Below are 12,845 nucleotides of genomic sequence, written 5' to 3' on the forward strand. Positions count from 1 at the left end.
TTTGTGAGAGGGATTATCCGAGCGTCTGCTTGTTTGTATCAGCCTCAACCAATGGAAACAGCTGAGGCAGCAGGAAAGATGGGGGAATTTTAAGTGCAGCCGAGTTAGTTCCAAATCCATTGAACCTCCCTGATTGTCGGTATCTCATTTCAATTCATCCAGATCTGGCCCCGCCCAGAACCCTGGACCCACCCCCCGGGGAAATTGGAAGATTCACTGGTTCAGGGAAACACACAGGCTGTGGTCGCATGTTGCACAATATTTTCATGTCAAAAAATAATTAATTTACTACGAAACCAATGAAGCTATTAAATGGTTCAGCGTAGACTTTTGAAGTCATTTTCAGTGATTTTAAATCTGATGACTCACAGTGGGAGAACTGGACACCCTTATTAGAAGTTGGTCTTCGTGATAAACCCATTGTCATCCTTGTTAATAAAAGCTGAGTCAGGGTTACTGCTCTTAAACACAGGAAGGAATACCTTTTGATGGAAAAACTGAAACAATTCTCATTTGATTAAAGATTCCTGATTGTGCTGGCTCCAGGAATATTTTAAGTGTGACTCTGCAGATGAATTTTAGCTGAAACTTGACGCCAAAGCTAACCTTAACCAGTGCAATTTCAAGTGAATTTTGGATGTAATTCCCCTGCCGATGCCCCAATCAAGGTTTCGGGTAATATCTGAGTTTTTCGCGATGACATCTTTGCCCATGTGGAATGAAGGGAAAGACTGATGAACTCTCATTAAAGTGGGTACAGTTAAGTGGATCTCTCGCAGAAATTGGGGCAGGGTAACAGGTGAGGGAGGCGTCTGGCACAGAAAAGCCTTCACTTAGTCACAAGTCACCCTCTGGAATATTGTTAGTGACTTTTATACTTCACGTAAATGTGAAGACATTTGATTTGAAATGAGGGAAAATTGAAGTTTAATTTTTGCCCCAACTCAATTGCTGTTTTTGCATTTGATAAAAGCCAAGGTTAAAATGTTTTTGGATGGAATATGTTTAATGCTGCTTTTTCTTAATCAACCCCATCTGACAGTTGAGTCATTGCTGCTTTCCATCATTACCTCCCCACCCACCCCCCCCCACCCGGTTTCAACAGGATTATTTTGTGCAGTTATAATTTTAGTTTGCCTTTGTACAAGGAAACACTCACTGTGCTGACTCACTAGAATGCAGCACAGCCAAAATACATGGGCCATGGATAAAAATTCTTAACCTGTCTGTGTTTACACAGAACTGGAGTCAGCCATGGCTCTGTGGGTGGTGCTCTTGCCTCTGGGTTAGAAGGTCCTAGATTCTGGTTCCACTCCAGAGACTTGGGAACAAACCACAGGCAGACTGCCAGTGCAGTACTGAGGGAGTGCCGCACTGTCGGAGGGTCAGTACTGAGGGAGTGCCGCACTGTCGGAGGGTCAGTACTGAGGGAGTGCCGCACTGTCGGAGGGTCAGTACTGAGGGAGTGCCGCACTGTCGGAGGGTCAGTACTGAGGGAGCGCTGCACTGTCGGAGGGTCACTATTGAGGGAGCGCCACACTGTTGGAGGGTCAGTACTGAGGGAGTGCTGCACTGTCAGATGGTCAGTAATGAGGGAGTGCTGCACTGTCGGAAGGTCAGTACTGAGGGAGTGCTGCACTGTCAGGGGGTCAGTAATGAGGGAGTGCTGCACTGTCAGAGGGTCAGTACTGAGGGAGTGCTGCACTGTCAGAGGGTCAGTACTGAGGGAGTGCTGCACTGTCAGATGGTCAGTACTGAGGGAGTGCTGCACTGTCAGAGGGTCAGTACTGAGGGAGTGCTGCACTGTCGGAGGGTCAGTACTGAGGGAGCGCTGCACTGTCGGAAGGTCAGTACTGAGGGAGTGTTGCACTGTCAGATGGTCAGTAATGAGGGAGTGCTGCACTATCAGAGGGTCAGTACTGAGGGAGTGCTGCACTGTCGGAAGGTCAGTACTGAGGGAGTGCTGCACTGCCCGGAGGGTCAGTACTGAGGGAGTGCTGCACTGTCAGAGGGTCAGTACTGAGGGAGTGCTGCACTGTCAGAGGGTCAGTACTGAGGGAGTGCTGCACTGTCAGAGGGTCAGTACTGAGGGAGTGCTGCACTGTCAGAGGGTCAGTACTGAGGGAGTGCCGCACTGTCAGAGGGTCAGTACTGAGGGAGCGCCGCACTGTCAGAGGGTCAGTACTGAGGGAGTGCTGCACTGTCAGAGGGTCAGTACTGAGGGAGTGCTGCACTGTCAGAGGGTCAGTACTGAGTGAGTGCTGCACTGCCCGGAGGGTCAGTACTGAGGGAGTGCTGCACTGTCAGGGGATCAGTACTGAGGGAGTGCTGCACTGCCCGGAGGGTCAGTACTGAGGGAGTGCTGCACTGTCAGAGGGTCAGTCTTTTGGATGAGATATTAAGCCAAGGCTCCATCTGCCCTCTTGAATGGATGTAAATGATTCCAATACCAATTTTCCCTCTAGGTATTGTGGGTTTGTAGTGTGGCAGTGATTCAGATCACACTGCACAGGCAGCCAACAGCCTGCTCAAAGCAGCAAGATGAGATGAGGCTTTACCCCCAGGCACTAGTCAAAGAGTCTCCAGGTCCCCGATCAATATTTATCCCTCAACCAACATTACTGAACAAATCAGATTACCTGCTCTTTATCACACTGCTGTTTATGGGAGCTTGCTGTGCAAAATAAATTGGCTGTATTTCCTACTTTACCACAGTGGCTACACTTGAAAAATACTTCCATGGTTGAAAAGCCTTTTGGGACGTTCCTAAGGATGTGAAAGGCACTATATAAATGCAAGTCTTTCCTTTCCTTATGAACAGCAAAAAGGTGACATACGGCTGGTATTTGCAGGTGATGGGAGTCTCATTCCAACCTGCCATTGGTCTAACAGTCAGTAGTTAGTGTGAGGGCCCGAAGTGTCTCTGTCTGTTCAATCTGAGGTTACAGAGTAATTGTAAAAATGATTGTGATCCTACTGCAAATGTCACTGTGCAGGGGAAATCCTGCTGACCACCTGATTTCCAGGCTGGGGATCAATCAGTTGCTAGATTTTTGTTTGGTAAGTTACAGACCCAAGATAGGTAAATGCAGTTGCCATACAGACCAACTGTGATCTAACTGAATGGCAAAACAAACTGAAGGGGTCTAGATGGCCTCCTACAGTTCCTCTGTTGAAACCTCTAATATTTTATTGTCTTGGCGCATGTTCAGAAAGAGGGAATTGACCTGAACTCAGGAACTGAACTGGACTAGCCAGATAAATACTGTGGCTACCAGAGCAGGTCAGAGGCTGGGAATCCTGCAGAGAGTAACTCACCTCCTGCCTCCCCAAAGCCTGTCCACCATCTACAAGGCACAAGTCAGGACTGTGATGGAATACTCCCCACTTCCCTGGGTGAGTGCAGCTCCCACAACACTCAAGAAGCTCGACACTGTCCAGGACAGAGCAGCCCGCTTGGTTGGCACCACATCCACAAACATTCACTCCCTCCACCAACGACGCACAGTAGCAGCAGTGTGTACCATCTACAAGATACACTGCAGGAATTCACTAATGTTCCTTCGACAGCACCTTCCAAACCCACGACCACTACCATCTAGAAGGACAAGGGCAGCAGACAAATGGGAACACCACCACTTGGAAGTTCCCCTCCAAGTCACTCACCATCCTGACTTGGAAATATATCACCGTTCCTTCACTGTCGCTGGGTCAAAATCCTGGAACTCCCTCCCTAACAGCACTGTGGGTGTACCCACACCACATGGACTGCAGCGGTTCAAGAAGGCAGCTCACCACCACCTTCTCAAGGGCAATTAAGGATGGGCAATAAATGCTGGGCCAACCAGCGAAGCCCACACCCTGTGAATGAATAAAAAAAAAAGACTTATTTTCTTAGCAGCTCTGGCTGACTCCCAGCTGCTGTGTTGTGGAGCATCGACTAATGTCTGGAATATCCTAACCTCCGGTAACTTGACTTACTGTGTATGCTCACCAAATGAGCAATAGTGAGTGGGTTTTGCAGTTTGCCAGTATCTCTGTTAGACTGTGCCAGTGTGATCTATTAGATATCTCTTTGAAGATGGTTTTCTTGGCTGCTTTCTCTTCATAAATTTCTGCAGAGTTACTTAAAAAGCGTCTCTCTTCTGCGTTAGCTTGGTGTCTGACCTGCTTGGAATATGACTGTGTTTTTGGACAGAGTAACCCAGCTTCTTAGATTTACTGATGCTGGTGAGATTGTTTTTATTTTCTCAAAATGCCATTATTGATGTTCAATTGGATCACAGAGCAATACTCACTGTTCTCTTTCTCCACTGAGATGCTTTTAATAAATCTGAGCACAAAAGAACTCAATGATTTGATAAATGCATAACAGCAAGAACATGTGTTTTATTCTGATTTTTGGGCATCAAATAGGAATGGTTTACTTTGCTTGCAAGGTAATGTTTTTGATCATTGAAGAACAAATTATTTTGACGATTTAGCCTTATCTTTTCTTAAAAACCCAAAGTTAGTCAGATATCAACCTCCTCGTGCCTCCAGCCCCAAAGTCTCCAACCACTGCTAGGTGCCAGAAGCCTTGTCAGACTCCCAACTCACACATGTACCTTCGAGGGCCTCAGCTGTGGCTCAATTTGCAGCTCTCTCACTTCAGTGTCAGCAGCTCGATGGTTTGAGTCCTACTCCAGAGACTTGAGCACAAAATCTAAGTTGACGATCCCAAGTGCAGTTCTGAGGGAGTGCTGCACTGTTGGAGGTACTGTCCTTTGAATGTGATGTTAAATCGAGGCCATGTCTTCCCTCACGGGCGGAGGTAAAATATCGCATGTCCACAATTCACAGGGGAGCTGACCCTGGTGTCTAGGCCAATTGTTATTGCTCAGCCAGCAACACTAAAACAGATCATTTCCTTAATAGCTATTGTGGGATCTTGCTATGCTCAAATTGGGCTCCTTAAAAAAAAATCCTGAGTCCATATAAATGCAATAGTTTTTAAATGACTATTTTTCCTCTTTTCTTTCACTCTTTCACTCTGCCTATAGTTTTCTTTCCCCATTTCTATTTCTTTCTATCTTTCCCTATTCCTTTCTCTTTTTCTCTGCTTCCCTTCCTTTCTCTCTTGTTGTTTCTCTCTTTCTCTTCTTTTCTCTTTTTGTATTTTTTCCTTTTCTTTCTCTCAGAAAGCTTCAGGAGCTGAAGACATTCAATGAGTTTCAGTTGAAGGGGTTTTTTTTTGCAATGAAATGAATCCTGCTGGAAATTGCACAAAGCAGCTACATTGGAACGAGTTTTCAGCTGTTCTCAGGAGCGCTCAGAGATTGACGTTTACCACACTCTGACACTATAACTATGGTACAGCTGCCACTGTGTCACATTGCACTCTGTCACTTTGGGCAATGATCCACTCCTCCATGTAGATACGTTCACTGGGCACTATTCACTGGGCCTTCATTGTCTGACATTTGCAGTGTACAAAATCCAGTCACACTTTACGTAGGTTGAATTGTTGGCATGCTGTCCCAAATTAGGCATCGATGAATTCTTTCACATCCTGCAAAACGTGGGGACAATGAGAGCTTTATAGCAATCTCCAAATTAGGTTTAATCCTTCCTTGGGAGATTTTTGCTGAATGGGTCAGTATGAAATGAATGTGAAGCATTCGCAGCTTTCGCTGTATTTCGGGAGTTTTAGAAGTTGTTCGGTTAATCATATTTCCTTTCTGCTCTTTTCCAGATTGAGAATGTCGATGCTTGTCTCAGTTTTCTAGCAGTGAGGGGAGTTCATATTCAAAGTCTTTCAGCTGAAGGTTAGTACAGGTCTTTCTCTCATTGACTTGATAGCCACTTTCTGTTTCATCAAGGATGGATAGAGTTGATTGGTGCTTGGGTTGGTCTAGAGAGAATTGATTTGCATGCAAACCCCTTCCATTTCCTCTTCCTAAGGCCTGTGACTGTCCAGTGCCCAAAATGAAACCCACCCCACCCCAACATTCCCCAATCCTTTCTACCACAGGATAGGAAACCGGGCCTCAGAACCCCAACTACCAAAAGGAGCTACAGTTTGGGTTTGGAACTCCCAACTGTTTGGGGTGGGAGATCATTTTCCAATTGATCAGACGATCTCACTGATTTCCTGTTTACACACTGACTGGATCATATTCTTTTTCAATGTAATAATAATTCAGAGAGTGTTAGTTCAGAAGAACATAAGAAATAGGAACTGGAGTTGGCCATTCTGCCCTTTGAGCCCATTCTGCGATTCAATAAGATTATGGTTAATATTCTATTGCAAAATCCTACTTTGAGGATTTGAATTCAGTTTGAAAAAAGCTGTTAGATTGTCATAAAAATCCAATGGATTCACTTCAGTCCTTTAGGCCAGCATGGTTAAAGACAGTCCTATCGGTGACTCCAACTCTTAACTGCCCTCTGCTGTAACCGAGCAAGAAGCATGATGAATGCCAGCCTTGGATCTTCCTGAGACAGAACAATTTTATAAAGCCATGACAAACTAACTCTGTGATCTCCTCTATTGCAATGTCACGATCTGTTTTCAATTACGTTTAGATTTTTACAGCACAGAAGGTCATTCGGCCCTTTGTGCCTGTGTTGCCGCTTGGAAAGAACTATCCAATTAGTCCCACTCCCCTGTCCTTCCCCATAGGCCTGCAAATTGTTTGAAGTATTTGTCCAATTGCCTTTTGAAAGTTACTATTGAATCTGCTTCCACTGCCTTTTCAGATCACAATGGCTTACTTTGTAAAAACATAAGTTCTCATCTCTCTCTCTAATTCTTATGCCAATTATCTTAAATCTGTCTCCTCTGGTTACCGACCCTCCTGCCACTGAAACCAGTTTCCTAAGAGCCCTATGGATGAAAGAATCTTCTCCTGACATTTTCCAAAGCTCTTTTGAGGAAGCTCTAATATTTATGGCCTCTGGTTATCTCCTTATGTGGCTTGGTGTCAAATGTCATTTGATAACCGCTCGTGTAAGGGCCCCGGGGGAGGGTGAGGGGGTTTACTATATTAGAGGTGCTATTTAAATGCAAGTTGTTGTTGTGCATTCACCTTCAAACTTCAGCTCTGTCTCTTATTGCTGAAACTCTTCTGTAAATAATATGGGATGGTCCACATGAATTGGGAAGGAATGCGGAGTGTCAATACTTGAAATTCAAGAGATTCCCAAGTACCCAGACATCCCGGAGCAATGCACTAATACGGGAATTCCAAGCACTTTTGGAATTTTACAAGTTGGACACGAGAGAATCCACAGGATTGGAATAGTCCATTGATACACCAGGGACCAAATATAGCCCAGGAGTCCTGGCTAAAGGACTGATGCCAGGCAACTCAGTCTGATTTAGTCAATAATGGTCTACTCACCCTCTGTCCTTTTTCAATTCCATTGGCTTGAAGATTTAGAAAAGGCTCTTTCCTCATTGGTGAATAAGTACTAAATCAGAACACAAAGGACCAATAGCATCAACAACCCAAAAACACACAAAAATGAATGAGGGGCAGAGGTTTATGCTATCCATATGCTCATAAAGTGAAAGACCTTATACCTTCAACATTTACAGAAGGAAACTGACAGCATCAATGACTTTGAACTACTTAAGGAGTTGTGAGAAGAAAGCATTCGCATTTCTATAGTGACGACATGAACTCAGGACATCCCAAAACAGCCAATGAGATAATTTTAAAGTGTAGTTACTGTTGTAATGTAGCAAACACAGCAACCAATTTACACACAGCAAGATCCCACAGAAAGAAACATGATAATGACTAGATTTTTAGCTGTTGGCTGAATTGGCCAGGACACTAGGAAAAGCTCCCCTGATCTTCTTAGAATAATGCTGTAGGGTCACTTACCTCCACTGGGGAGGTTAGATGGAGCCTTGGTTTAACTATCCAGCACTGCACTGAGATCCTAGATTCTGTGCTCAAGAATTGCATTAATTTCCACCCCCCCACCCCGACAAAACCTGAACACAGAAATAACCCCCATAGTACAGCATTAACCCCACCCCCCGACACAGTAATTACCCCAATAGAACAGTATTAACCCACCAGACACAGTAATTACCCCAATAGAACAGCATTAACCCACCAGACACAGTAACTACCCCAACAGAGGAGCATTAAAGCCGTAGATAATGAACAAACATACGAATTAGGAGCAGGAGCAGGCCATTCGGCCCCTCGAAGCTACTTCACCATTCAATAAGATGATGGCTGATCGGATTGTTGTCTCAACTCCACATTACACCTACCCCCTATACCCTTTGACTCCCTTGTCAATCAAGAACCTATCTAAGACAGCCTTGAGAGCAGTAGTCTTCTAACTTGACCCTGCCTCTACCGCACTCTGGGTAAGAGAATTCCACAGACTAATGACCCTCTGAGAGAAAAAAATTCTCCTCATCTCTGTCTTAAATGGAGACCCTTATCTTTAAACTATGTTCCCTAGTTCTATTCTCTCCCACAAGGGGAAACATCCTTTTAGCATCCAACCTGCCAAGTCCCCTCAGGATCTTATGTGTTTCAATAAGGTCACCTCTCATTCTTCTAAATTCCATTGGATACAGGCCCAGCCTGTCCAACCTTTCCTCATAAGATAAACCCTCACCACCCCCATCCCAGGAATCAGTCGAGTAAACCTTCTCTGAACTGCTTCTAATGCAGATATGTCCTTTCTTAAATAAGGAGCCCAAAACTGTACACGGTTCTCGAGATGTGGTCTCACTGACGCCCTATACAACTGTAGCAAAATATCCCTACTTTTATATTCCACACCCCTCGCAATAAACAACAACATTTCATTTGTCTTCCTAATCACATGCTGTACCTGTATTCCAACAATTCCTGATTCATGTACCAGGACACCCAGATCCCTCTGTACCTCAGAGTTCTGCAGTCTCTCTCTATTTAAATAATTTGCTGCTTTTCTATTCTTCCTGCCAAAGTGGAGAAGTACACATTTTCACACATTATATTCCATCTGTCAAATTTAGCCCACTCACTTAATCTGTCTATATCCATTTGCAGAATCCTTATGCCCTCTTCACAATTTACTTTCCTACCTATCTTTATGTCATTAGCAAATTTAGCTACAATACATTCAGTCCCTTCATCCAAGTCATTGATATAAATTGTAAATAGTTGAGGCCCCAGCACTGATCACTGTGGCACTCCACTTGTTACATCTTGCCCATCTAAAAATGACCCATTTATGTCTACTCTCTGTTTCCTGTTAGCTAACCAATCCTCTACCCGTGCTAATGGTTACCCCCTAATCATGAGCTCTTATATTGCATAGTAACCTTCGACATCAAATGCCTTCTGGAAATCTAAGTGCATCACATCTAAAGGTTCCCCATTTGTCCACGTTGCTTGTTACTTCCTCAAAGAACTCTAATAAATTAGTTAAACATGATTTCCCTTTCACAAAACCATGTTGACTCTGCCTGATAGCATTGAGATTTTCTAAGTGCCCCACTATAACCTTCTTAATAATAGACTCCAGCATTTTCCCTGTGACAGATGTTAGGCTAACTGGCCTGTAGTTTCCTACTTTCTGTCTCTCTCCTATCTTGAATAGAGCATTCGCTATTTTTATTTCTGATGGGTCCTTCCCAGAATCTAGGGAAGATTGGAAAACTAAAACCAATGCATCTACTATCTCAGTAGCTACTTTGTTTAAGACCCTATCCTGCAGACCATCAGGACTTGGGGAATTGTCAGCTTTTAGTTCTAATAATTTTCTCAGTACCCTTTCCCTGGTGATTGTAATTGTTTTAAGTTTTTCCCTCCCTTTCACCTCTTGGTGCATGCTTATTTCTGGGATGTTACTTGTTTCCTCTACAGTGAAGACAGACACAAAATATCCATTCAATTCATCCGCTATTTCCTTACTTTCCATTATTAATTCCCCATCCTTACTATCTAAAGGATCAACACTCACTTGACTTACTCTTTTCCTTTTTAAATACCTTTAGAAACTCTTACTATCTGTTTTTATATTTCTCGCTCGCTTTCTCTTGTACTCTAATTTCTCCCTCCTCATTATTCTTCTTAGACATTCTTTGCTGTATTTTGTATTCTATCCCATCTTCTGACCTGCCACTCGCCTCTGTGGAATTGTACACTTTTTCTTTCAATTTGATACTATCTTTATCTTCCTTAGTTAGTCACAGATCACATGTCCTTCCCCAAGAGCTTTTCTTTCTCACTGGAACGTATCTTTGCTGAGTGTTACAAGATATCTCCTTAAATCTCTGAACCTCATTTCCCATTTCATTTTAGCTAGCTCTGTCATCATACCCTTATAATTGCCCTTATTTAAGTTCAAAACACTAGTATTAGACTCACTCTTCTCTCCCTTGAACTGAATGCAAAATTCAATCAAGTTATGATCACTGCTACCTACTATGAGGTCGTGATGTGGTCTTAATGGACTTCCAAAAGGTATTTGATACAGTACTGCACCACAGCAAGGTTGTAGTTCATGGAATAAAAGGGACGGTAACATCATGGGTACAAAATTGGCTGAGTGACAGGAAACAGAGAGTAGTGGTTAATGGATGCTTTTCGTGCTAGAGGAAGGTTTGTAATGGAGTTTCCCAGGGATCAATGTTGGGATGCTTGCTTTTCCTGATATATATTAATGACCTAGATCTTGGTGTTCAGGGGACAATTTCAATGCAGATGATACGAAACTTGGAAGCATTGTAAACTGTGAGGAGAACAGTGTAGAGCTTCAAAGGGATATAGACAAGTTGGTGGAGTGGGTGGACAGGTGGCAGATGTTAGGACTATTTTCCTTAGAGAAAAGAAGACTGAGAGGAGATTTGATAAAGGTTTTCAAAATCATGAGGGGTCTGAACAGAGTGGATAGGGAGAAACTATTCCCACTTGTGAAAGGATCAAGAACAAGAGGGTGCAGATTTAATGTAGAAGTAGAAGAAGCAATAGTGATATGAGGGAAAACTTTTTCATGCAGCGAGTAGTTAGGGTCTGGACTGCACTGCCTGAGAGTGTGGTGGAGGCAGGTTCAATCGAGGCACTCAGAAGGGAATTAGACTGTTATCTGAAAAGGAAGAATGTGCAGGGTTATGGGGAGAAGATGGGAGAACAGCATGAGGTGAGTTGCTCATTTGGAGAGCCGGTTCAGACATGAAGGGCCAAATGGCCTCCTTCTGCACTGTAACAATTCTGTGATTCTGTGAATCCCCCCCAGACACAGTAATAACCCCCTTGCAACAGTATTAACCCCCCCTGGAAATGGTAATAACCCCCTTGGAGCAGTGTTAAAATCTGTAACAATCAACTTCACTTAGAACAGATAACCTGGTCATCATTGCTTTGCGATGACCCGAGATTGTGAAAGGCACCTACCAAAATGTGGGTCTTTAATATCAAGAAACCCAAAGGAGGACCTTTTCAATGTGGGATTATAAAACTGACAATACTGGGAATACAGTATAACTGGGGTCTCTGTGCTGAAATATACAGAGGAGACCTAACAATCAGGGACAGCTGAACGAGCTTCTGATTTATGGTTGCTCATTTTCCGGGCTCTCCAATTTCTTTCTCTCCTTCTATGGAGAAGGATGTGAGTCAGTAGAACTGACTTTGCAAAATAAACTCCATCTGTGACTGCTCCTAACGGAGAGATCATTTTTACTGTTGATCTATTGAGGCTGAGTCACTGTACAGCACTACGTGAAAAACATGTTACTTCCCAAAACCCAGACATTTCACATTTGTCTTGTTAGTTTGTCAGCACTTCTGAATTTGTTTTCTTCCTCTGTTGCCCTCCAGTGACACCCGAAGCTGAGCGAGTCAGAGGTGCTGTCTAGTTCAGGAAGTCTGCCCTCTCAGGTCGATCTACGAGATGCCTAGAAACAATTGAAAGAAGAGCAGGAGAGTTCTCCCTAGCGAACTGACCAATATTTATCCCCCAGCCAAAGGAATGTTTTGCAGCTGTGCAGCACCTCAAGATATAACCCAAAATGCTTTACAGCTAATGAAGTGCTTTTGAAACGCAGTCACTTTTGTAATGTAGGAAATGCAACAACCAATTTGCATCCAGCAAGCTCCCAGAAAAAGCCATGTGATAATAGGTCATCTGTTTGATGTTGGTTAAGGGATGAATATGGCCAGGGCACTGGGGACAACTTCCCCAGCTCTTCCTTAAATAGTGCCATGGGATCTGCCCCCGAAAGGAAAGACACAGCAGTAGCAGGACATTTAGAAAATCAGATTATTGTCAGGGAGAGTCATCATGGTGTAAAAATAGCAAATGCTGGAAATAGGCAACAGGTCAGGCAGCACCTGTGGAGAGAGAAGCAGAGGGCTGAGTTTTCCACTTGTGTTGGCAGCGTAAACGGACAATATGGCAAGAGGGCCAAAAATCCGTTTTATGGCATTGTGTAACCAGTTTGCGATCGCCCGCTGCACTTGTCAATGCTGAGCCACGTTTCCCATTGCTGCATGTTGGGAACCTCATTTCAACACTTTAGTATCTCATTAGAAGCCCTGCTCGCCGGAATCATCCCCCACGCTGGATCATCCGAGCACGTCAGTGTGATCGCACATCAGCGTGTTTCACAACTGTACATAGCAACGTGCATCTGGCCAGCTGCACCTCACTCAGGACTTCGAGGTTTGTTTGCCTACCTTGACTCGTGGTCATCAGCGCCAGGCTTCACCACATCACTGTTAGGGGAGGCTCACAGGCAGATCTCTACCTACCAGGCCAGGTGGGGGTGGCTTTTCAATGGCTGCAGGGCTAGGGTTTGCTTGGGGAAGGGGGTGAAGTGGCCTCAGGCAAGGGAAGAG

At 44.2% G+C, this 12,845-nt stretch overlaps 1 protein-coding gene across 1 annotated transcript in view; it reads left to right on the top strand.

The window, feature by feature from the left end:
• Window positions 1–12,845, top strand: part of nav3 (neuron navigator 3) — a 473,245-nt gene that overhangs the window by 168,433 nt on the left and 291,967 nt on the right. Inside the window, exon 4 of the mRNA XM_078567625.1 lies at window positions 5,735–5,807. Coding sequence (XP_078423751.1) covers window positions 5,735–5,807 — 73 coding nt within the window. The remainder of the gene's footprint in view (window positions 1–5,734; window positions 5,808–12,845) is intronic.

Source organism: Cetorhinus maximus, chromosome 22 (genome assembly GCF_964194155.1).
Source record: "Cetorhinus maximus chromosome 22, sCetMax3.hap1.1, whole genome shotgun sequence".
Lineage (NCBI taxonomy): Eukaryota > Metazoa > Chordata > Chondrichthyes > Lamniformes > Cetorhinidae > Cetorhinus > Cetorhinus maximus.